General features: G+C 44.9%; 3 protein-coding genes across 3 annotated transcripts; 2 read left to right on the forward strand and 1 right to left on the reverse strand.

The window, feature by feature from the left end:
- Positions 1-646: 646 nt before the first annotated feature.
- LOC114840464 (vegetative cell wall protein gp1-like) lies at positions 647-1,720 on the reverse strand (the record flags this gene model as incomplete). Its single annotated transcript, XM_029123895.2, has 1 exon — positions 647-1,720. A coding segment is annotated over one exon (1,074 nt), but the record flags the coding sequence as incomplete, so codon positions are not given.
- A 10,787-nt stretch (positions 1,721-12,507) lies between these two features.
- LOC105009554 (odorant receptor 131-2-like) lies at positions 12,508-13,455 on the forward strand. The gene has a single exon (XM_010868977.4). It carries the CDS (start codon positions 12,508-12,510, stop codon positions 13,453-13,455), a length of 948 nt encoding a protein of 315 aa, XP_010867279.4.
- Positions 13,456-23,573: 10,118 nt separating this feature from the next.
- Positions 23,574-24,616, forward strand: LOC117595364 (odorant receptor 131-2-like). The gene has a single exon (XM_034295717.1). It carries the CDS (start codon positions 23,574-23,576, stop codon positions 24,546-24,548), a length of 975 nt encoding a protein of 324 aa, XP_034151608.1. The 3' UTR covers positions 24,549-24,616.
- Positions 24,617-26,696: the final 2,080 nt, after the last annotated feature.

Consider the following 26,696-nt stretch of genomic DNA (forward strand, 5'->3'; position numbering starts at 1 on the left):
CGAAATATAATTGGAAAAAGGGCCACAGTTGATGTGCCTGGACAGAGAGGGGCAAACATTACTATGTGTGCAGCAATGGCAAATACAGGATTACTGTCACGGTCGTGGGATGGAAAGGACACAGGCGCAGAGTAGAGGTAGGGAAGGTAATCCATTTTTAATCAAACAAAAGAAAGAAGGACTCCAACAAACAAAAAGGCAGCAACCAGTGACGTGGGTCTTCCTTACACAGGATACACAAAACCAAAATGAACCACGCCTTGGGGCCTAACAAACTAAACTTAAATAGGGTCCCCAATTGGAGGCAATAACTAACACCTGCCTCCAATTGGGGAAACCAAAAAAAGGAGTAGAGGTGGCTAAAGGCCACCTCCTGTCCTGTCCCGGCTATGCCCCGAGCCCAGCGCAGAGATGGCTAGGGGCACAGCCGGGACGTGACAGTACCCCCCCCCAAAGGCGCGGGCTCCCGACCGCAAGACCGGGACGACCACACCCGGACCGGCGGAGGCTCAGCGCCCGGAGCCGCCGGCACAGGCCGGGGAGGCGGAGCCGCAGGGACAGGCCGGGGAGGCAGAGGGTCAGTAGACGGGAGAGCCGGCGGAGGGACAGGAGCCGGCAGGAGAGCCGGCGGCGGGTCGACAGCCGGCGGAGGAGCAGGAGCCGGGGGAGCCGGCATAGGGTCGACAGCCGGCGGAGGAGCAGGAGCCGGGGGAGCCGGTGGAGGAATAGGAGACGGGGAAACCGGCGGAGGGTCAGGAGCCGGCGGAAGAGCCGGCGGAGGAGCAGGAGACGGGGGAGCCGGCGGGGGAATAGGAGCCGGCAGAGGAGCAGGAGCCGGCGGAAGAGCCGGCGGAGGAGCAGGAGACGGGGAAATCGGCGGAGGGTCAGGAGCCGGCGGAAGAGCCGGCGGAGGAGTAGGAGCCGGCGGAGGAGCAGGAGATGGGGGAGCCGGCGGGGGAATAGGAGCCGGTGGAGGAGCAGGAGCCGGGGGAGCCGGCGGAGGGTCTGGAGCCGGCGGAAGAGCCGGCGGAGGAGTAGGAGCCGGGGGAGCCGGCGGAGGAATAGGAGACGGGGGAGCCGGCGGAGGGTCAGGAGCCTGCGGAAGAGCCGGCGGAGGAGTAGGAGACGGGGGAGCCGGCGGAGGGTCCGGAGCCGGCGGAAGGGCCGGCGGTGGGTCCGGAGCCGGCGGAAGAGACGGCGGAGGAGCAGGAGCCGGGGGAGCCGGCGGAGGGTCCGGAGCCGGCGGAAGGGCCGGCAGTGGGTCCGGAGCCGGCGGAAGAGACGGCGGAGGAGCAGGAGCCGGGGGAGCCGGCGGAGGGTCCAGAGCCGGCGGAAGGGCCGGCGGTGGGTCCGGAGCCGGCGGAAGAGCCGGCGGAGGAGTAGGAGCCGGGGGAGCCGGCGGAGGAATAGGAGCCGGCAGAGGAATAGGAGACGGGGGAGCCGGCGGGGGAATAGGAGCCGGTGGAGGAGCAGGAGCCGGGGGAGCCGGCGGAGGGTCCGGAGCCGGCGGGAGAGCCGGCGGAGGAGCAGGAGCCGGTGGAGCCGGCGGAGGAATAGGAGACAGGGGAGCCGGTGGAGGAACAGGAGCCGGCAGAGGAATAGGAGACGGGGGAGCCGGCGGGGGAATAGGAGCCGGCGGCAGGTCGGCAGCCGGCGGAGGAACAGGAGCCGGGGGAGCCGGCGGAGGGTTGACGGCCGGCGGGGGAGCAGGAGACGGGGGAGCCGGGACAGGCGAGGGCGCCGCTGAGGCCGGGACAGGCGAGGGCGCCGCTGAGGCCGGGACAGGCGAGGGCGCCGCTGAGGCCGGGACAGGCGAGGGCGCCGCTGAGGCCGGGACAGGCGAGGGCGCCGCTGAGGCCGGGACAGGCGAGGGCTCCTGGGCAGGTGAAGGCGCTGCGGGACAAGGCGGCCAGTCATCCGCGGCCTCGGGCCGCAGCGGCCAGTCATCCGCGGCCTTGGGCGGCCAGTCATCCGCGGCCTTGGGCGGCCAGTCATCCGCGGGCCCGGGTGGCGGCGGCCAGTCATCCGCGGACCCGGGCGGCGGCGGCCAGTCATCCGCGGGCCCGGGCGGCGGCCAGTCCACGGCGGGTCCTGGCGGCGGCGAAAACAGGGCAGCGGGAGGAGCTGGCGGCTGAGGCCACTGGGCAGCGGGTGGAGCTGGCGGCTGAGGCCACTGGGCAGCGGGAGGAGCTGGCGGCTGAGGCCACTGGGCAGCGGGAGGAGCTGGCGGCTGCGGCCACTGGGCAGCGGGAGGAGCTGGCGGCTGCGGCCACTGGGCAGCGGGAGGAGCTGGCGGCTGCGGCCACTGGGCAGCGGGAGGAGCTGGCGGCTGAGGCCACTGGGCAGCGGGAGGAGCTGGCGGCTGAGGCCACTGGGCAGCGGGAGGAGCTGGCGGCTGCGGCCACTGGGCAGCGGGGGGCGCTGGCGGCTGCGGCCACTGGGCAGCGGGGGGCGCTGGCGGCTGCGGCCACTGGGCAGCGGGGGGCGCTGGTTGCGGCTCCCGGGCAGCAGGGGGCGCTGGCGGCGGCTCCCAGGCAGCGGGGGGCGCTGGCTGCGGCTCCCAAGCAGCAGGGGGTGCTGGTGGCGCTGGCTGCGGCTCCCAGGCAGCGGGGGGCGCTGGCTGCGGCTCCCCGGCAGCAGGGGGAGCTGGCTGCGGATCCCAAGCAGCAGGGGGTGCTGGTGGCGCTGGCTGCAGCTCCCAGGCAGCGGGGGGCGCTGGCTGCGGCTCCCAGGCAGCGTTGGGGCGCTGGCTGCGGCTCCCAGGCAGCGGGGGGCGCTGGCGGCGCTGGCTGCAGCGCTGGCGGCGGCTCCCAGGCAGCGGGGGGCGCTGGCTGCGGTTCCCAAGCAGCAGGGGGTGCTGGTGGCGCTGGCTGCGGCTCCCAGACAGCGGGGGGCGCTGGCGGCGCTGGCTGCAGCGCTGGCGGCGGCTCCCAGGCAGCGGGGGGCACTGGCTGCGGTTGCCAAGCAGCAGGGGGTGCTAGCGGCGCTGGCTGCGGCTCCCAGGCAGCAGGGGGCGCTGGCTGCGGCTCCCAGGCAGCAGGGGGCGCTGGCTGCGGCTCCCAGGCAGCAGGGGGCGCTGGCTGCGGCTCCCAGGCAGCAGGGGGCGCTGGCTGCGGCTCCCAGACTGCGGGGGGCGCTGGCGGCGCTGGCTGCAGCGCTGGCGGCGGCTCCCAGGCAGCGGGGGGCACTGGCTGCGGTTGCCAAGCAGCAGGGGGTGCTAGCGGCGCTGGCTGCGGCTCCCAGGCAGCAGGGGGCGCTGGCTGCGGCTCCCAGGCAGCAGGGGGCGCTGGCTGCGGCTCCCAGGCAGCAGGGGGCGCTGGCTGTGGCTCCCAGGCAGCAAGGGGCGCTGGCTGCGGCTCCCAGGCAGCAGGGGGCGCTGGCTGCGGCTCCCAGGCAGCAGGGGGCGCTGGCTGCGGCTCCCAGGCAGCAGGGGGCGCTGGCGACGCTGGCTGCGGCTCCCAGGCAGCGGGGGGCGCTGGCTGCGGCTCCTGGGCAGCGGGGGGCGCTGGCGGCGCTGGCTGCGGCTCCCAGGCAGCGAGGAGCGCTGGCTGCGGCTCCCGGGCAGCGTGGGGCGCTGGCGGCGCTGGCTGCGGCTCCCGGGCAGCGGGGGGCGCTGGCTGCGGCTCCTGGGCAGCGGGGGGCGCTGGCGGCGCTGGCTGCGGCTCCCAGGCAGCGAGGAGCGCTGGCTGCGGCTCCCGGGTACGGCGGGTCCCGATAGCCCCACCAGTCCTCACATCTCTCTACATCAGGGAAAGCCCTCATAGGCCCCCCCGGCGCTGTTGCCCGACGCCTAGGAGCTGGCACCGGGCAGGGCTGGGGCACCTGGACTACCCCACACGTGAGCACGGGTGGCACGGCCGCGTCCTTCCATTCCGCCTGCCCCCACAGCACCCCGCCAAGAAATTCTTGGGGCGGACACACGGAGGTTTGCTTACGTCGCCTCCGTCGACGTCTCCTCCGGGGTGGATGCTGTGGAGGTCCGGTGTGCCGCAGAGGACAGTAGGGGTTCTCCTCCTCCTCGGTGTCGCTGTCCGGCCAACCGAGGAGTTCCCCTACCGTCCATTTCTGCTGTGTCTCTTGGTGGTGGTTCATTCTGTCCTGGTCGTGGGATGGAAAGGACACAGGCGCAGAGTAGAGGTAGGGAAGGTAATCCATTTTTAATCAAACAAAAGAAAGAAGGACTCCAACAAACAAAAAGGCAGCAACCAGTGACGTGGGTCTTCCTTACACAGGATACACAAAACCAAAATGAACCACGCCTTGGGGCCTAACAAACTAAACTTAAATAGGGTCCCCAATTGGAGGCAATAACTAACACCTGCCTCCAATTGGGGAAACCAAAAAAAGGAGTAGAGGTGGCTAAAGGCCACCTCCTGTCCTGTCCCGGCTATGCCCCGAGCCCAGCGCAGAGATGGCTAGGGGCACAGCCGGGACGTGACAATTACTCCTTCACAGATGCCAGGTTGGACCTTATAATACTGAGCGCCTCCTTGCGTTTCTTAATGATCTCCACCAGCGCCTGGTACCAGAGCAGGGTCAGGAGGGTGAAAACATGAGGACCTTTGTAATTACCTGGGACAATGTTGCTTTCCATCATTCACAAGCAATAACAGCATGGTTTGAAGTCCACCCAGTACTGGTGAGTCTCTTCCTTCCACCCTATTCACCTTTCCTCAACCCCATAGAGGAGTTCTTTTCTGCATGGAGGTGGAAGGTTTATGACCATCAGCCACATGACCAGATGTCCCTTCTTGAAGCCATGGATGCTGGATGCAGGGATATCACAGTTCAAGATTGCCAAGGGTGGATCCGACATACCAAGCGGTTTTATCCCAGGTGCATCGCCTTAGATGATATCAGATGTGATGTTGACGAAAACATGTGGCCTAACCCTGAAGATCGCAGGGATTAGATACATACATTTTGTGCCATTTTTAGTTCCCCCCCTTTTTATTTGGGCTTTTTGCTGTTTTTTTTTGGTCAGAATGCTCTTGTGTTTCATGGATATTTTGTAAATAAACCTTGAAAATAAAATAAACCTTGTCTGTTCTACTGTACCTTCTTTGGTAAACAGTTACTGTAAGAAATAACTGATTTGCTTTTTACTGGAATGCGTTTGAATGTGAACATTACTGTACATGTGCACATACAGTTCCAAACCAATAAATTTAGTGTAAACGGTGGATTGCATGTTACCTGAAACATAAAAATCTATGCAGTTTTTATAATTTTAACAATAGCCAGAATTTTGAAACCTGGTGTACTTTGTTTGACTGCATGTACCTTGTGAAGTGAAAACAAATGTTACTCTTTGACAGAATTATTTCATTTTGAGTCAGATTTCCAGTGTTTTGGTAAAGTTAGTGTGTGTAGAGAAAAACATGTTCTGTTTTGAAATTAAGAGTTAGTATATATTTAACAAAATGTGTTTTTGAGAAGAAAATGAACAATTTGGCCAATTGTGTTTTGTAGGTGTGAGTCTGTGTTAAGAGTTTAGAAAAATTATCTAAAGTATGGGCAAACGCTTGTTAGCGATTGAAAAAAACTGTAATATATGTTATTCATGTCACCTATGCACCAACAATACATTGCAAAAATTAGGAATACTGATTTGGCAACATGGAGACGCTCCAGGGATCTAGGAAATACATAAATAAATAAATAGAAATAAAATAAATAAAATAATACATTAATAAATAAATACCGAAATAAAAGAATACGGAAATAAATAAATACAGAAATAAATATATACAGGAATTTAAGATTATGGAAATGAATATAAAAATGAATAAATACAGAAATGAATGATCAAGGAATTAAATAAGTAAATAATATTGATTAATACTTTTATTATTATATTTCTATGTATAAATATATTTATTGATACATTTATTTATGTAATAATTTATTTCTAATTTTGGCAGGTTTGGTCCTTCAGAGTATAAGGAAAATACACATCCAGCAATTTTAAGGGGCAGCAGTTTGTGGAACAACAAATTACTTACGCAAAAGTCACAATGTAAAACTTTAAGACACCCAAAATCCCACAAAGAGGGGGTAGAATGAATGATTGCTGTGCTGTGCCTACCTAACTAAAGTAATGTAATGTCCGAACGAAATAATCTAGCTAGCTAGCTTGTTAATCATTTATTTCTTGACTGGTTAGCAAGCTACGAAGCTATCGTGCCATTTTGAGCTGTTTAGGAAACCAGTCTCTGTATGTTTTCGTGTTTTGAACGCACTCTATTACGTGCTCTTTTATCAGTAAAGATCTGTTTGTTTCGCATTTACCATGACAATAATTGAACTTCTTCCAATTTTCTTATTAAAGTTACTAGAGGCGAGGTCTGTACACTTTTTTGGTCATCCACTTCACCATCATCCCAGGGAAACCACATGGCAGTTAAAAGCTCAAACCTTTTAATGATCTAACTTGAATTATCCGTATTTATGGTGATTTTAGTTTTTAATACAAATTCTTCTAAAATGTCAATGTCTTTTATGCATGAATAAGGACTGATTGCAAATTGTACAACTGTGCAAAGTTTTGTATGTATCAGCCAAAAGTTTGGTGTGTCCAAAGCAGAAGATTTTCACATTGAAGGGAGTAGTCTGAATTTGTATGTAATCAGTAAAATGTTTTCATTTTTGACACGATATACTCAATGGATTTTGGGGTCTTTTATAGACAGTTTTGTTTACTGTTTGGCAAATACATTCTAAGAATTGGCATTTTGAGTAGAAGAAATGAGAATTAAAATTTTTTAATTCTGATGTGCTCATTATGTTATAATGGAGATCCAGTTTTAGTGTCTTAGAAATTCTTAAAAACTGTTGTTAGGTAGACCCGCTTCATTGCACAAGTATGTGCAAACATGATATTCCTAATATTATGATTTCTGAAACCCCATCTTTTCACAGAGTAAGGCGTTCTTTCGGGGTTATTGTCCAGACAAGTTATTTTAAGATGAATAAACAGTGCATAGCTGTAGTCCAGTGCTAACACTCCGACTTCCATGGACATATGCAGCAGAGGCCACGTTTAAGTATCCTTCTCTGCATTTCACCTCTGTCTCCATTTCACCTGTCTCCCTGATTCCTTCTATTAATCAAAGCCTTCCAAACGGCCAGTTTTAATGAATGCAATAACTGGAAGGTACAATTACTAAATGACCAAAGAACTGGTCAAAAGTTTGAGAAGTTTTATTTTTGGAAACCTTCCTCCAACTCCCAGGGGGGCACGAGTAGGCTACAGGATGGGAGAAAAAAAAATAATAAGATTTTTTTTTTTTCACAAACATTCCCCCCATGTTGAAATGCAAGTGGTTGGACTATTATAACACACAAATCATCCTCCTGGTGACTTTTGTGTCAAAAGCGAATAGCGACAAATCTAGTGACATGTATATAGCATATTTGTCATAATTTAAACAAGTCTCCCGAAGAGAAACGGTATCTCTCTCTCCCTCACCTCTGCCTGCTGCGCTGTGGACGTGTGTGTGTGTGTATGTGTGAGAGACAGCCCGGTCAGCGAGGCTGTCAAGCCCGCAGGGCACTCTTTTGGAGTTTAACTCCGAAAAGACCAGTTAACCAAAGTTAACCACAGGTTCCTGTTGATCTTATGATGGACATGTGTTGTGATATAAACAAACGAACAGTCAACGTCAAAATAAAAGCCTCTTATTAACGAGAGCGGTCTGAGAGACCTCCAGCTTACAGTGAGGTCTCTGCGCAGGACTGTCCGACCGACGAGCTAGCGGCCAGGGCAGCACCTCACTTCATGGAGCTTCTCAACTCCGAAAACTTTGAAACAAATTGTCAATTCCTAAAACGTTGTCAGAAGTGAATTTAGTGATTAATAAGATGGCAAAAAATGTTTTGTGGTGTTTGGAGACTCGAAAGCACGTATCACTCTGCAGTTACTGTGCTCAACGAGCAGCGGGTGCTGCCGTTAGCCCCTCCCCCGTCCAAAAGCACTCACAGGCGATCAGTCTCTCAGTAGCCTCGCGCAGCAGTGAGGACACTCACACCACTCCGCGTCCAGGCTGCAAATGAATCGCGCATGTGCATGGTTTATAGAGCGGGGTGTAAATGTAAATGTTTCTTCACTCACTCTCACACAAAAATAAATCACTGCATTTGACCCACATAGTTGCATTCACTCCAGTCTAGTCTCTTGCCAAGTTTGCTTGTGCCATCTCTCGCTAGTCTAGTAATCCATCGATATAAATTTACTTCAAAACCCAAACAGACTTTTTAAAGACTAATCCCACAAACAGTCTTTTCAAAGATTATCCCCATCTCGGCCATAGCCAGTAATTGTTTCTTAGCTCTTAGCTATCTACCCCTCTGCCTTTTTCACCGTGTTGCAACACCCACGCGAGACACACACACACACACCCACCCACTCACTCACTCACTCACTCACTCACTGACTCACTGACAAAGAACTACAATCGTTAAGTCTTAAAATAAAATTTGCATTGCCCATAAAATCATTATTTTGTTCGTTGTATTAAAGATCTCAACATAGCCACACACGCACACATCTTTACATCATAGCCTAAACTTTATTGAAAACACAACCAATCCACATCCAAATTATTTCAAAACCAAACAAAAATGGAGAGATTTCTAGTGAGGACCAACAAGGCAACCGACGCAACACCAGCTGCAAAAAAGCTTCGAAGGTACGATGAAGCATACCTGCAGTTTGGGTTTACAGTCACGGCTGATCTGAGACCTCAGTGTGTTGTGTGTGCCGAGGTGCTGGCAAACAACAGCATGAAGCCCTGCAAACTAAAAAGGCACCTCGAAACAAAGCATGCTGGCATTAAGGATAAACCAGCTGAATATTTTAAAAGAATTCTTGATGGCCTCCATCAGCAACAGGCAACAATTTCAGTTCACAGCACTGTGTCTAAACAGTGTTTGGAGGCATCGTATGTAGTGGCCAAAAGAATAGCTAAACTGGGTAAACCGCATACAATTGCAGAGACTCTCATTTTGCCGGCCATGCAAAACATGTGCAGAATAATGATAGGGACAAGGCGATTGAGGAGGATGTCCTGTTTTGCCGGCCTCTTCATTTGCACACTACAGGAGAAGCCATCTTCAATGTCCTTGATATTTTTCTTTGTGAAAATGGTTTGACTTGCGTTGGCTTATGCGTTGGCTTATGCACGGATGGTGCGCGGGCAATGATGGGCCATGAGCGTGGCCTAGCTGCTCGCGTTCAGCATGTAGCTCCACTTGTGAAATTGACACATTGCATGGTCCATCGCGAAGCACTAGCTGCGAAAAAAATTCCAGTTCTCTTTGACTCTGTGCTGAACCAATCCGTGAAAATTATAAATCTCATCAAATCACGGCCGCTAAACTCTCGCTTGTTTGGGGTCCTCTGCCAGGAGATGGGGTCAGGGCACGAACAGCTGCTTCTGCACACTGAAGTTCGCTGGCTCTCCTGGGGGCGGGTGTTACAGCGGTTGTATGAGCTGCGAGAGGAGGTGAAGTATTTTTTGACAGAAATCAAATCAGATCTGGCGAAGTATCTGGATGATACTATGTGGCTTGCGTCTCTGTTCTACTTGGTTGATATACACTCACCTAAAGGATTATTAAGAACACCATACTAATACTGTGTTTGACCCCCTTTCGCCTTCAGAACTGCCTTAATTCTACGTGGCATTGATTTAACAAGGTGCTGAAAGCATTCTTTAGAAATGTTGGCCCATATTGATAGGATAGCATCTTGCAGTTGATGGAGATTTGTGGGATGCACATCCAGGGCACGAAGCTCCCGTTCCACCACATCCCAAAGATGCTCGATTGGGTTGAGATCTGGTAACTGTGGGGGCCATTTCAGTACAGTGAACTCATTGTCATGTTCAAGAAACCAATTTGAAATTATTCGAGCTTTGTGACATGGTTCATTATCCTGCTGGAAGTAGCCATCAAAGGATGGGTACACGGTGGTCATAAAGGGATGGACATGGTCAGAAACAATGCTCAGGTAGGCCGTGGCATTTAAACAATGCACAATTGGCACTAAGGGCCCTAAAGTGTGCCAAGAAAACATCCCCCACACCATTACACCGCCACCACCAGCCTGCACAGTGGTAACAAGGCAAGATGGATCCATGTTCTTATTCTGGTTACGCCAAATTCTGACTCTACCATCTGAATGTCTCAACAGAAATCAAGACTCATCAGACCAGGCAACATTCTTCCAGTCTTCAACTGTCCAATTTTGGTGAGCTCGTGCAAATTCTAGCCTCTTTTTCCTATTTGTAGTGGAGATGAGTGGTACCCTGTGGGGTCTTCTGCTGTTGTAGCCCATCCGCCTCAAGGTTGTGCGTGTTGTGGCTTCACAAATGCTTTGCTGCATACCTCGGTTGTAACGAGTGGTTATTTCAGTCAAAGTTGCTCTTCTATCAGCTTGAATCAGTCGGCCCATTCTCCTCTGACCTCACACCATTCTTTGTAAACCCTAGAAATGGTTGTGCGTGAAAATCCCAGTAACTGAGCAGATTGTTAAATACTCAGACCGGCCCGTCTGGCACCAACAACCATGCCACGCTCAAAATTGCTTAAATCACCTTTTTTTCCCATTCTGACATTCAGTTTGGAGTTCAGGAGATTGTCTTGACCAGGACCACACCCCTAAATGCATTGAAGCAACTGCCATGTGATTGGTTGATTAGATAATTGCATTAATGAGAAATTGAACAGGTGTTCCTAATAATCCTTTAGGGGAATATATTTGACCGCTTGAATGGCCTCAACCTGTCTTTGCAAGGCCGGGAAACTCATATTTTGCTCCTTGCAGACAGAGTGGACGCCTTCACATAAAAACCTGACCTCTGGCATGGCCGCATCATTCGAGGGAACTGCGACATGTTCCCCAGCCTTGCAGACTTTATCACTGATGCAGGCACGTCACACGATTTCTCCTCTCTATTTCAGTCAGCATCTGAGCACCTGTCAGCAATGAGAGAACAATTTGCGACGTACTTTAAAGAGGGTTATCGCTCTTTTGCGTGGGTTCGAGATCCATTTGTGTGCACAGCAAACGAGCTGTCAATTGATATGCAGGAACAGCTTATTGAGCTGAAGAGTGACAGTAGGCTGAAGGAACTCTTTACCTCCTGTCCTCTTTTGTCATTCTGGGCAACATTGATGCAGGAATACCCTCAACTCTGTGACGTCGCCTTGAAGATTCTCCTCCCTTTCACGTCGACATATTTGTGTGAGGCAGGATTCTCAAAAACTACTGCACTCAAAACGAAATACCGCAATTGGGCACAAATCAAGGATGATTTGAGGCTATGTTTATCAGACATTGCGCCAAGAATTGAGGATCTTTGCAAGGCAAAGCAGGCTCAGGTCTCACATTAACATTGCCTACCTGCAAGCTTCTGTAAAAAATGCAGATGATATGCCTACTATTAAGTCTAGTAATAATAACAATAATAGAGCATACATTCATATCAGAGGTCTGGTGCCAATTCCCAATTATAGCAATAGCCTAGTCATGATAATAGGCCTACTGATGATGATGATAATAATAATAATAATAATAATACCAACAATAAAGCATGTAACCTCTTAATTATATAGCAATAGCCTAGAAATGATAATAGGCCTACCTACCGCTACTGATGATAATAATAATAATAATAATGTGTGGGCCTAAAAATAATAGCCTAGGGGGCTATTTATCTATCTATCTATGCAAGGTGGTATAGTGGGGGTGGCGCCGGGAAGGGGGGCCCCAATTGCGATGAACCAGCTTTGGGGGAGCCCAGCTTGCAAAAGGTTGAGAACCCCTGCTCTAGACAGTACTAACTGCCTCAAATGCCACATATATATTCTGAAATTTGAATCAAATAATTCCTGACCATTGTCAACAACTTCTAATTAGATTTTCTTTATGACAACAATGTTTTCTGGTAATAACCTGTTTGAAGTCTTTTGGGGCTCAGTCCAAGGAGACTTGAAATGTCATCACATCCCCTAAGCGACCAGGATCAGATGTTTATCTCAAACTCTCCAAGTCCCATGTGAGCAATCTGCAAAAAGCAGATCATTGCAATAAACAAACACCTCTTACGGCAACATTGGTCCACTTCAAATACCCTGGGTCATGACATTAGGCTGGGACCCTTGAGTACTGTGTCATTGTTTGTGTCCCATGTTTTTCACCAGTGGGCAACTTTTTTTCACACCAATGACTATAATAAAGCCTTCTAGCACCTGCAAAGTGTAGAAAGACATATCATCCATTCAGTGGGACATTGAGTTCTATGTATACATTTTCAATGAACAGCAAATCATTCAAATTAGTCATGAGTCCTTTATCCTTTTCCTGATGAATTTAACTGCTGATCTTTGTATTTAATGCATCTTTTTTCTTTGATATTGTGTTTTGAAGAAAAAGTGCTATTGTTAGTGCCTCTCACTCCCTGATACGTAGCATTCCAGTCAGATTTATTGTCAGCAACAGGGATGAACAGCAACTTCTCCACACTCAACATGCGCCGAGACGTTTTTGAAGAGGCGTTGCTCAAAAACCTCACAGTCGTTCTTTTTGGCCTCATTATTAACTACATTAATGGAACCCTTTTATACACCTTCTTCACCAACGTGAATTTCCACAGTGACTCCAGGTACATCCTTTATATGCAGCTGATCATCAATGACAATGTCATGGTGTCTATTATGGTGAACTTGCATGTATTGTCCTATGTTTGCCCTAACTTAAATGTGTCTCTGTGTATAGTTCTGCTTCTGATTTGTGAGAACACTCATAAAAACACTCCTTTAAACTTGGCAGCCATGTCAATTGAACGCTTTATAGCCATCTGTCACCCTTTACAGCATCCTTTAATCTGTACAGTGAGTAGGACCTACATGCTCATCGCCTGTATTTGGGTTGTGGGGGCCATTCCCGGATTCATCAAAGTCATTATCACCTTTGTCTTCAAGCCTTTGTCATTTTTCTCTTCTGGTAGAATGTGCTATCCTATAAATATCTTTCAGTCAATTCACAACTATAACACAGACTATGCCACCAATATCCTTTATTTGTGCTTTGTGTGGATCACACTGATCTATACATACTTTAGAGTGGTGTTTTCAGCTAAAGCTGCCACCTCAGATCCAGTTTCATCCAGAAAGGCCCAGATGACTATACGTTTGCATGTTGTGCAGCTATTGTTCTCTATGCTGTCCTACATCACCCCTCTCATGGATGCTGTCCTTACTTCCCTCTTCCCAGACTTCCGCTCAGTAATAATGTTCTGCAATAACATTATAACTAATATTTTACCACGGCTGCTCAGCCCTCTCATCTACGGCCTTAGAGATCAGAAGTTTAAAAAGCACATGAAAAGGTCCCTTCTTTGCAGGAAAACAGTCAGAGGGATAAAACCAGTTAAAAGTGGCCACTTTTAAGCAATGCAATGGTGACCTGTCTTCACAGGTACTGTTTGATGTTTTTTAGAAGTGTTTGGGCACAGGATTAATATTGTAAATTATAAAACTGCATGAACATTGATGTGCTGGGTTGGAATGAATCACAGCTTTAACTCATAGTGTTGTTCTCCAGAAATGTTATAAAGGAAAAGTTTTTTTTTGTTGTTACATTTTTGTAATCATGACTTGAACTCCTGATTTAAGTGATGCGTTTGTTTCTTTAATTAATTTAGTCTGGTAAAAACATGTACAGACCTTCATGAATGTTTTTAGGTGCAGTGTTAAACTTTGTAGGTAATGAACACCTAAAAATGATAGAGGCAATATTGAAATAATCTATCTGACTTAGGAGTGTATAAGAGCTCTAGCTCTGCAACGTGGTATTGTACTTTACTCAAGCAAATAAGGTCCTGGTTATTGCTTGTATAAAGAGCATTGAAATTAATTATGTAACTTGCCAGTAATATACTATATTAATTTAATATTCATCATGAGCCTAGACATTTGATTGTCTTTTCCTTAGCCTGGTGGGCTTGCAGCACAGCCACCGCCTCCTCCACCTAGAGAACAGTGAAGATAGTGGAGAGAAAGACCACGGGGTTAAAACCAGTGTTTACTACAGGATTCTGTCTCAGCAGCTGCAACATTCATTGTCCTAGGAGGGGTCTGGGTGCAATTATTTTTGTAGAACTGCTGTCAGAGCGTTGCTTCTGGTGACATTTTTGACACATGCAAGATTGTTCAGCTTTTTTGACTTTACTGTGACAACAAATAAAGAATCTTCAAGGTTGGATTTTTTGTTAATGTGTGATTATGAATGTGGTTTCTATCTTATCCACATGATCTAAATGTTGATAGTGCAATCCAGGCAACAAATAGAAATGCATGTGAATTACAGTAAAGATGCTCTTAATAAGTATAGAAAACACCAAAACAATTGCTTAATTTGTCAAGTTTATAATTTTAAATCATTTTGTGTTGATTTAAGGTTGATTGAAATGTGATTGGTTTTCACTGCAAGGTTGTTTTTCCCATGACATCTTAAACTTGATTAAGATGAGCTTTTATAAGGTTGCAAACGTTTGTTCTGCTCAACCTGCCACTTTCCTGCAAAATTTCAAATTGCAAATTACAGATTTGTTTTGCTAAAGGGGCAAACTACTTAGCTTCTCTGCTGTTTATCTGTTGTTTGTTGCATCTCAAATGTACTGCACAAACAACGTAAAATCAAAATATCTACAGAAGCGAGTCACAGGTTGGGGCAGTGCACTACTAAACAGGGAAACCCATTTACTGAGGGGAGTACATCAAGGAGGGTTTACTCAGGTTTGGAGGCTTAACAGATTGTAGCATTAAAAATGCTCCTGTATGTGTGGCTCTTAATTAGAATGTGGATATAAATGACATTCCATGTCCATTTGTTGCAAGATCTCAATAAATCCAACTGATCAAGCGAATAACATCCATCACTCAAGACCAACATAGACCATTTCTACGCAACAAATTTAGGTATGCCTATTAAAGCTACTAAAACAGTGACTAAATGAAAGCTGGCAATGAGTGCATTAAATGCATTATTGTCCGATCTACACATATAGGGGCATGAAATAAAATACATGACAAAAAAGGTACAAATAATGAAGTAGCCTAAAGAAGAAACCATTTTTAAAAGTCTGTGCTGGATCCAAAATTTCAGAAGTTCCTTCATGAGCCTTTCTTCGTGCAGTGTAGATACATACTGGTCAAAAGTTTTAGACCACCCCCATTAAGCCTTGAAAGTTGATGCTAACAATTGCTACAAGTGTCCCAACTCTTGTAGATGTACTAACAAAGCCTCTGTATAAAAGCAGTGTTGGAACAGACTGTGTAACAGCACCCATTTCAGCATTATTTGGACAGTATTGTACTGCAGTAAGTAGTATCTTGCTATCATAAAATGGTGAGAAAAAGGCATTAACAAAGGCAGACAGATAAATACAACCCTTAAAAGTATTGATCTTTCCTTTTGAGCAATTGCAAAGAAAGGTGTCAATGAGAAAAGTTCCTACACCATCAAAAGGCACTTAGAAACTGGAGGAAACTCTGACAGGAAGAGGTCTGGCAGACCCAAAACCACAACAGAATCAGAAGATTTTTTTTGTCAACAGCTTGCATGATAGGTGGCTCACAGGATGGTTCCTCAGAGTGTGACACCAACTATCAAACATTGAGGAGGAAGCGTGATTGGCTGTTTTGCTGGATTCAGAGTTGCCGACTTGCACATAGTGAGTGGCACCCTGAACTAAAACGGATAGCATAGCATTTTGCAGCGCAATGCAATACCCTCTGGTGTATGCCTAGTTGGTCTGTGATTCTCCCTACAGCAAGTTAATGACCCAATATACACCTCCAAACTATGTCAGACCTACCATAGAAGAAAAGAACAAGACGGTAGGCTTCAAATAAAGGAATGGCCTGCACAGTCTCCTTACTTAAACCCCCCTGAGCTAGTTTGGAATTTACTGGGCACAAGGTGAAAGCAAAGCAACCTACAAGTAAAATATGTTTGTGAGAACGTCTGCAACAGTGTTGGGAAGAACATTCCAAACAATATGATTTCCAATGTAGAAAGAATGCCATGAGTGTGGTCGGCTGTTATATCTGCAAGGTAGATACTTTGTTGAGTCAAAGATGTAGAACTAAACAATTCCATGATTTATTTTTTGTCTCCAACTGTTCCTTTGTTCTATGTTTTAATTTCAGAGTACATTTCAGAGACATGTAGCTGTGTGAATTTCAATAAAAACTGGAACAATTGAGGTGTTCTTAAGCTTTTGACCGGAGGTGTATCACCCGTGGCCCAAACTAGACCCAGAAATCCATGCTTCCCCCATTCCAGTTCCACACCCAAATCTAACCCTGACCTATAACCTTTTACTCAAACCCAATCTAATGCAGGAACACCTAAACCAGGGCTGCCCAACCCTGTGCCTGGAAATCTAATGTTCTGTAGGTTTTCTACTCTCCTGTAGGTTGGGCAGCCCTGACTTAAACCCTAAAGTGACCCCAATGGGAACCTGCCGTCCCGTGTGGATTTGGATTTCCAGGTTTGATGTGGCTCTACACCCCACCTACACATAGCAAAATAATCTATTAAAACATAAGGTTATGAGTTATCTATTTAAACATAAAGTTGTAAACAAAGGTTATGCAACTAAATATTAGATGAGTACTGTTCAGTGAAGTTGGATCTTGAAGAATTTATTCAGTTTATACATTAATACATTTTTGGGTTTGAAGTAAACAATGTCCACACTGCAATTTTTTTTGAATAGCTTAAATTCCCTTCTTTTTGCTTCCTGTGAAAGAATAACGCTGATGTAATAAAATCTGTTAGTGCTTTGATTTGGGATTGGATGTGTAATGTTTCCACTACATTTAAAATATGGAACTGCTGCTACAAAATATTTGCACTTTGTCCACTGTTTTTCGCGCACTGCTATTTTTTTGAACATTATAGTATATCTCTGTCTTGCTGCGATGCTATATTAAATACCTGAACCTTTCCAGTCATAATATCTATTCTGATATACACTCACCTAAAGGATTATTAGGAACACCATACTAATACTGTGTTTGACCCCCTTTCGCCTTCAGAACTGCCTTAATTCTACGTGGCATTGATTCAACAAGGTGCTGAAAGCATTCTTTAGAAATGTTGGCCCATATTGATAGGATAGCATCTTGCAGTTGATGGAGATTTGTGGGATGCACATCCAGGGCACGTTGCTCCCGTTCCACCACATCCCAAAGATGCTCTATTGGGTTGAGATCTGGTAACTGTGGGGGCCATTTCAGTACAGTGAACTCATTGTCATGTTCAAGAAACCAATTTGAAATTATTCGAGGTTTGAGACATGGTTCATTATCCTGCTGGAAGTAGCCATCAGAGGATGGGTACATGGTGGTCATAAAGGGATGGACATGGTCAGAAACAATGCTCAGGTAGGCTGTGGCATTTAAACGATGCCCAATTGGCACTAAGGGCCCTAAAGTGTGCCAAGAAAACATCCCCCACACCATTACACCGCCACCACCAGCCTGCACAGTGGTAACAAGGCAAGATGGATCCCTGTTCTTATTCTGGTTACGCCAAATTCTGACTCTACCATCTGAATGTCTCCACAGAAATCAAGACTCATCAGACCAGGCAACATTCTTCCAGTCTTCAACTGTCCAATTTTGGTGAGCTCGTGCAAATTGTAGCCTCTTTTTCCTATTTGTAGTGGAGATGAGTGGTACCCGGTGGGGTCTTCTGCTGTTGTAGCCCATCCGCCTCAAGGTTGTGCGTGTTGTGGCTTCACAAATGCTTTGCTGCATACCTCGGTTGTAACGAGTGGTTATTTCAGTCAAAGTTGCTCTTCTATCAGCTTGAATCAGTCGGCCCATTCTCCACTGACCTCTAGCATTAACAAGGCATTTTCGCCTGCAGGACTGCCGCATACTGGATGTTTTTCCCTTTTCACACCATTCTTTGTAAACCCTAGAAATGGTTGTGCGTGAAAATCCCAGTAACTGAGCAGATTGTGAAATACTCAGACCGGCCCGTCTGGCACCAACAACCATGCCACACTCAAAATTGCACCTTTCTTTCCCATTCTGACATTCAGTTTGGAGTTCAGGAGATTGTCTTGACCAGGACCACACCCCTAAATTCATTGAAGCAACTGCATGGTCGTATCCCAAAAAACTGTAAAAAACCTTGGCGTTACCCTTGACCCTGACCTCTCCTTTGAAGAACATATAAAATATGTCTCAAGAGTTGCTTATTTTCATCTTCGAAACATCGCAAAAATTTGAAACTTTCTATCAAAAACTGATGCAGAAAAATTCATCCATGCTTTCGTTACTTCTAGATTAGATTACTGCAATGCTCTTCTCTCTGGTTATCCAGACAAATTAATAAATAAACTTCAATTAGTGCTGCACACAGCTGCTAGAATCCTAACTAGAACAAAAAAATTTGAACACATTACTCCTGTCCTGGCAACCTTACATTGGCTGCCTGTTAGGGTTAGGGCTGATTTTAAGGTTTTACTCTTAACCTATAAATCAATACATGGACTTGCTCCTACTTACCTTGCTGAAATGATCCAGCCATACATACCTACACGTAACCTTAGATCGCAAGACGCAGGCCTTTTAATTGTACCTAGAATTTCTAAACAAACAGTTGGCGGCAGGGCCTTTTCTCATAGAGCTCCACTCCTGTGGAATGATCTGCCAATTAAGGTTAGAAATGCAAACTCAGTGCAAACTTTCAAGTGTCTACTAAAAACTCATCTCTACAGCACGGTTTATAATTAGGTGTAGCCTGGCCCGGGGGCGTGAAGGTGACCAGTAGGCTTGATACTGTCCACCCTTGCTGTCTTGCCAGGTGGGCTCTCGTCGCCACTGGGATGCCCTCCCTCCAATGCCCTTCGGGGGAAGAGTCACTGGCTTGTTGTTGACTCTCTATTGCGCACTTGTGCAGTTGGGCTGTACACTGCTAGCAATACTGGGCCCTCATTCAGGGGGGTTGCGGTTGGTGGGTGTCCCTTTGGTTGATGCCTGGCAATGTGGTTGGATTGATTTCCTGCCTGTTGGGCCCTGTCCGGGGGCCTCCCCCGGGTAGGGCCACAGTGTCACCGGACCCCCCCGTCTCAGTTTCCAAGGTGTTACGCTGCTATATTATTGTGCTGGGGGACACGAGGGATGTACTACTAACTTTTCTCAGTTTCCTCCAATTTTAAATTTTAGAAGGAGATGAGGTCCTGGTCCACACCTGCGGATTACCTGGTTTGGGGGGACCGTTGCTGTTCCTGTCCTTGTCCACCTGGTCATACTTCTGACCTAGTCTAAAATCAAATATACTCTGGATTTAGCCAAGAGAAATGTATTTATTATTCCAATTGGACTCTTAATATCTCACCCGGCACAGCCAGAAGAGGACTGGTCACCCCTCTGAGCCTGGGTCCTCTCTAGGTTTCTTCCTAAAATTCAACCTTCTTAGGGAGTTTTTCCTAGCCACTGAAATTCAACACTACTGTTGTTTGCTCCTTGGGGTTTAAGGCCGGGTGTCTCTGTAAAGCACTTTGTGACAACTGCTGTTGTAAAAAGCGCTTTATAAATAAATTTTGATTTGATTTTGATTTGATTTGATTTGATTGGTTGATTAGATAATTGCATTAATGAGAAATTGAACAGGTGTTGCTAATAATCCTTTAGGTGAGTGTATCCATTAAAGATAAATGTTTATGCCAACAGAATCACCATATTTTTCATTCATTTACCGTGAATGTTTCAGATCACCAATCAATATTGTATGTATGTTCATCTCAGTAGAGATACCTAGACCCAAAAACCAACCCTGAATGATTAACCTGGTCAATGACCTGAAGAGAGCTGGGACCACAGTCTCAAAAAAAAACATTAGTAACACACTACACCGTCATGGATTAAAATCCTGCAGCACACGCAAGCCAGCGCATGTCCAGGCCCATAGGCACCGATACCGTGGGTGCTCCGGGGCTCGAGCACCCACAGAAAATAGCGAGCACCCACGAAAAAATATATATATATAAATGGCGTGCGCCTATGAGCACCCACGGAGGAAAACATAAATCGGCGCCTATGTCCAGGCCCATCTGAAGTTTGCCAATCACCATCTGGATGATCCAGAGGAGGAATGGGAGAAGGTCATGTGGTCTGATGAGACATAAATCGAGCTTTTTGGTCTAATCTCCTCTCGCCGTGTTTGGAGGAAGAAGAAGGATAAGTACAACCCCAAGAACACCATCCCAACTGTGAAGCATGGAGGTGGAAACATCATACTTTGGGAATGCTTTTTTGCAAAGGGGACAGGTCGACTGCACCGTATTGAGGGGAGGGTGGATGGGGCCATGTTTCGCAAGATCTTACTGGTTGGTAGGTGATCAAATACTTATGTCATGTCAATTTTATGTCAATAAAATGCTAATTAATTATTTTAGATTCCATCTCTCACAGTTGAAGTGTACCTATGATAAAAATGACAGACTTCTACATGCTTTGTAAGTAGAAAAACCTCCAAAATCGGCAGTATGTCAAATACTTGTTCTCCCCACTGTACTTGTTCTCCCCACTGTAATTCCATAGACCAGATGTCATGAAAGTGGGACATCAAGAATTTGTTCCCAACTATCCTGAATTCCACATGGTGTTGCAGTCGAACCTTTTAACCTAAATTGGAAAAGATACATGCTACGGTATATACTGGTCATTTTTAGCCAAGAATAGTTTTTAATAAGTGTCAGGCATTTTAAAATCTGTACTAGTTATGACTTTGACAAATATGCTACATTTGCTATAAATTTTTTCTATGAAAAATCGTAACATTAAGACGCGGAAGTATAGACTACTGTGCGATCGGAAAAACAGATGAATAGATCAGGTGCTATTATACTTTTTTGGTCCATTTGAAATCCGGGGCTATTCGTAAAAGATCAGGGGCTATAGCCCAAGATGCCCAGGGCTAACAATGCCAATGTGGTTATATATTATCAGAGGATACCAAGGATTACAGTGAATAGCCCAAAAATATATTGAATGACCTCCATCAATTTTCTTGTAATTAGACAAGCTTTGAACTCAAAGTGGCAAATCAAAATAAACTAAATCTGGATGAACATGGTCACAGACCCTGTTTGAAAGACTGCGAAAAGTATAAGAATAGAGTTATCGCCCTGCTGTAAAAGCTGACATAGCCTAACTGTGCAATGTTCTGTTTGTTTTAAGTGCAAACACTTAACAACTCAAAACTAACACATTTAAAACAGCCGACATAACCCCTCAATCCCGATTAAAAGGTATAAATAATTGCATTATTAAATGCTGGCTATAATACCACGTGGACTGACTCAAAAGTACTGTACACAAGGCAGTGTTCACCAGTAGTAGGGAGGACGCACTCCTGAACGGTAACCTTTGTCTTACATTGTAGACTGCAAAAATGGTTAGAAGGCTTGGTAGGCTGCTGCTGTTTGACTTGACATTAAAATAACTTTAATCTTGGTGTTGAACTAGTGTCTAACAGCTTAATTCATGTAGGTGTTTTAATGAAGCCATGTAGAAGGCATGACTAAAGTTCAAAACTATGAAAAGACTTCAGCCAAATTGCAGAAAATCACTGAGCTGTGAGACAGGCATGAAGTTAGGGCAAACTCCGAATATAGATCTATATTTGTTGGAACATCCAAATCACACCATTGAAATGGAACACTCTCTTAGGCCTCCACTTTAAAATAAGATCATCCTCAAGGTTCTGTGATGGATGGTTGATATTTGAGTCTGGATACAACTTTGACCAGTGCAAATGTATGCCAGTTAGCCTCTAGAAAATTTGTTTTGGGGAAATGAAGAGGTCCTTTTCTCCAAGTGAGTTGATTTCAATGCCAGTGAATAGGTTCAAACCAAGAGGATTTTTGGGAAAATACGATCAATTTAAATATAAGTCTGGTCTAATAAACTGGCACAGAAATTAACCCATTTTAATGCCAGGATTTCAAAAAGCACCTTGCTCGTAGGTAAAATAATACATTAATAAATAAATACGGAAATAAAAGAATAGCAAGCAAGCAAGGAATTAATTTATATAGCACAATTCATACATCGAAGCAATTCAATTTGCTTTACAAAAAATATATATTTGAAAACAATTACATAAAACAAATACTCAAATTAAAACATCAAAGCGGAAATATAGGGAAATAAATACCAAAATAAAAGAATACGGAAATCAATAAATACAGAAATAAATATATACAGGAATATAAGATTAAGGAAATTAATATAAAAATGAATAAATACAGAAATGAATAGAATAAAATAAATAAGGAAATAATGTTGATTAATATATGTATTCTTATATTTGTATGTATAAATATATTTATTGATACATTTATTTCTATGATTATTATTTTGGCAGGTTTGGTCTGGATGTGGAAAATCCAGAAATTATAAAGGGTGGGGTAGGGTGTAAGTGGTGAATAAAAGGGCTGCAGTTGGTGGAACATGTGGGTCAGAAATTACTTACGCGAAAGTCACAACGAAAAACTTAAAGACACCCATAATCCAGACAATGGGTTGTCCAGACAAGTTATTTTAAGATGAATGAACTGTGCATAGCTTTAGTCCGGTGCTAACACTCCGACTTCCATGGACATATGCAGCAGAGACCATGTTTAAATATCCGTCTCTACTTCACCTGTCTCCCTGATTTCTTCTATTAATCAAAGCCTTCCAAATGGCCAGTTTTAATGAATGCAATAACTGGGAGGTACAATTACTAAATGACCAAAGAACTGGTCAAATGTTTGAGAAGTTCTATGTTTGGAAATATTCCTCCAACTTGGCATTCCAATCCTTCTAGACAGTACTAACTGCCTCAAATGCCACATATATATTCAGAAATTTGAATCAAATAATTCCTGACCTTTGTTTACAACTTCTAATTAGAATTGCTTTATGACAACAATGTGTTCTAGTAATAACCTGTTAGGAGTCTTTTGGGCCTCAGTCCAAGGAGACATGAAATGTCATCATATTCCCTAAGATACCAGGATCAGATGTTTATCTCAAACTCTCCAAGTCCCATGTGAGCAATCTGCAAAAAGCAGATCAATGTAATAAATAAACACCTCTTATGGTCACATTGGTCCACTTCAAATACCCTGGGTCATGACATTAGGCTGGGACCCTTGAGTACTTGGTCATTGTTTGTGTCACATGTTTTTCACCAGTGGGCAACCTTTTTTCACACCAGTGACTATAATAAAGACTTCTAGCACCTGCAAAGTGTAGAAAGACATATCATCCATTCAGTGGGACACTGAGTTCTATGTATACATTTTCAATGAGCAGCAAATCATTCAAATTAGTCACGAGTCCTTTATCCTTTTCCTGATGAATTTAACTGCTGATCTTTGTATTTAATGCATCTTTTTTCTTTGATATTGTGTTTTGAAGAAAAAGTGCTATTGTTAGTGCCTCTCACTCCCTGATACGTAGCATTCCAGTAAGATTTATTGTCAGCAACAGGGATGAACAGCAACTTCTCCACACTCAACATGCGCCGAGACGTTTTTGAAGAGGCGTTGCTCAAAAACCTCACAGTCGTTCTTTTTGGCCTCATTATTAACTACATTAATGGAACCCTTTTGTATACCTTCTTCACCAACGTGAACTTCCAAAGTGACTCCAGGTACATCCTTTATATGCAGCTGATCATCAATGACAATGTCATGGTGTCTATGATGGTGAACTTGCACGTATTGTCCTATGTTTGCCCTAACTTAAATGTGTCTCTGTGTATAGTTCTGCTTCTGATTTGTGAGAACACTCATAAAAACACTCCTTTAAACTTGGCAGCCATGTCAATTGAACGCTTTATAGCCATCTGTCACCCTTTACAGCATCCTTTAATCTGTACAGTGAGTTGGACCTACATGCTCATTGCCTGTATTTGGGTTGTGGGGGCCATTCCCGGATTCATCAAAGTCATTATCACCTTTGTCTTCAAGCCTTTGTCATTTTTCTCTTCTGGTAGAATGTGCTATCCTATAAATATCTTTCAGTCAGTATACAACTATAACACATACTATGCCACCAATATCCTTTATTTGTGCTTTGTGTGGATCACACTGATCTACACATACTTTAGAGTGGTGTTTTCAGCTAAAGCTGCCACCTCAGATCCAGTTTCATCCAGAAAGGCCCAGATGACTATACGTTTGCATGTTGTGCAGCTATTGTTATCCATGCTGTCCTACATCGCCCCTGTCTTGGACACTGCCCTTACTGTCCTCTTCCCAGACTTTCGCTCGGCCGTTATGTTCTGCAATAACATTATAACTAATATTTTACCACGGCTGCTCAGCCCTCTCATCTACGGCCTTAGAGATCAGAAGTTTAAAAAGCACATGAAAAGGTCCCTTCTTTGCAGGAAAACAGTTATGAACGTGAAATCTGAGACCAAAACCACCTTGGGGCTAATTCAGAGGGATAAAACCAGTTAAAAGTGGCCACTTTTAAGCAATACAATGGTGACCTGTCTTCACAGGTACTGTTTGATGTTTTTTAGAAGTGTTTGGGCACAGGATTAATATTGTAAATAATAAAACTGCATAAATATTGAATTGCTGGGTTGGAATGAATCACAGCTTTAACTCATGGTGTTGTTCTTCAGAAATATTATATGGAAAGTAGTTTTTTGTTGTTACATTTTTGTAATCATGACTTGAACTCCTGATTTAAGTGATGCGTTTTTTTCTTTAATTAATTTAGTCTGGTAAAAACATAAAGTCCTTCATGAATGTTTTTAGGTGAATTGTTAAACTTTGTAGGTAATTAACACCTGAAAATGATAGAGGCAATATTGAAATAATCTATCTGACTTAGGAGTGTATATGAGCACTAGCTCTGCAATGTGGTATTGCACTTTACTCAAGCAAATAACGTCCTGGTTATTGCTTGTATAAAGAGCATTGAAATGAATTATGTAACTTGCCAGCATTATACTATATTAATTTAATATTAATTAGGAGCCTAGACATTTGATTGTCTTTTCGTTAGCCTGGTGGGCTTGCAGCACAGCCACCATCTCCTCAACCTAGAGAATAGTGAAGATAGTGGAGAGAAAGAACACGGGGTTAAAACCAGTGTTTACTACAGGATTCTGTCTTAGCAGCTGCAGCATTCATTGTCCTAGGAGGGGTCTGGGTGCAATTCTTTTTGTAGAACTGCTGTCAGAGCGTTGCTTCTGGTGACATTTTTGACACATGCAAGATTGTCCAGCTTTTTTGTATTTACTGTGAAAACAAATAAAGAATCTTCAAGGTTGGATTTTTTGTTAATGTGTGATTATGAATGTGTTTTCTAGCTCATCCACATGATCTAAATGTTGATAAAGCAATCCAGGCAACAAACAGAAATGCATGTGAATTTCAGTAAAGATGCTCTTAATAAGTATAGAGAACACCAAAACAATTGCTTAATTTGTCAAGTTTATTATTTTAAATCATTTTGTGTTTGTTTCATTTTGAATTATTTTTAAAGGTTGATTGAAATGTAATTGCTTTTCACTGCAAGGTTGTTTTTCCCATGACATTTTAAACTTGATTAAGATGAGCTTTTATAAGGTTGCAAACATTTGTTCTGCTCAACATGCCACATTCCTCCAAAATATAAAATTGCAAAATACAGATTTGTTTTACTAAAGGGGCAAACTACTTAGCTTCTCTGCTGTTTATCTGTTGTTTGTTGCATCTCAAATGTACTGCACAAACAACTTAAAATCAAAACATCCACAGAAGCGAGTCACAGGTTGGGGCAGTGCACTACTAAACAGGGAAACCCATTTACTGAGGGGAGTACATCAAGGAGGGTTTACTCAGGTTTGGAGGCTTAACAGATTGTAGCATTAAAAATGCTCCTGTATGTGTGGCTCTTAATTAGAATGTGGATATAAATGACATTCCATGTCCATTTGTTGCAAGATCTCAATAAATCCAACTGATCAAGTGAAAAACATCCATAACTCAAAACCAACATCGAGCATTTCTACGCAACAAATTCCGGTATGCCTATGAAAGCGACTAAAACAGTGACTAAATGAAAGCTGGCAATGTGTGCATTAAATGCATTATTGTCCGATCTACACATATAGGGGAATTAAATAAAATACATGACAACAAATGTAAAAATAAGGAAGTAGCATGAAGAAGAAACAATCTACACAATTTTTAAAAGTCTGTGCTGGATTCAAAATCTCAGAAATTCCTTCATGAGCCTTTCTTCATGCAGTGTAGATACCTACTGGTCAAAAGTTTTAGACCACCCCCATTAAGCCTTGAAAGTTGATGCTAACAATTCCCAACTTTTGTAGATTACTAACAAAGACTCTTTATAAAACCAGTGTTGGAACAGACTGTGTAACAGCACCCATTTCAGCATTATTTGGACAGTATTGTACTACAGTAAGTAGTACTTGCTATCATAATGGTGAGAAATAGGCATTAACAAAGGCAGACAGACAAATACAACCCATAAAAATGTTGATCTTTCCTTTTGAGCAATTGCAAAGAAAGGTGTCAATGAGAAAAGTTCCTACACCATCAAAAAGCATTTGGAAACTGGAGGAAACTCTGACAGGAAGAGGTCTGGCA

The sequence above is a fragment of the Esox lucius genome, chromosome 12, assembly GCF_011004845.1.
Source record: "Esox lucius isolate fEsoLuc1 chromosome 12, fEsoLuc1.pri, whole genome shotgun sequence".
Classification (NCBI taxonomy): domain Eukaryota; kingdom Metazoa; phylum Chordata; class Actinopteri; order Esociformes; family Esocidae; genus Esox; species Esox lucius.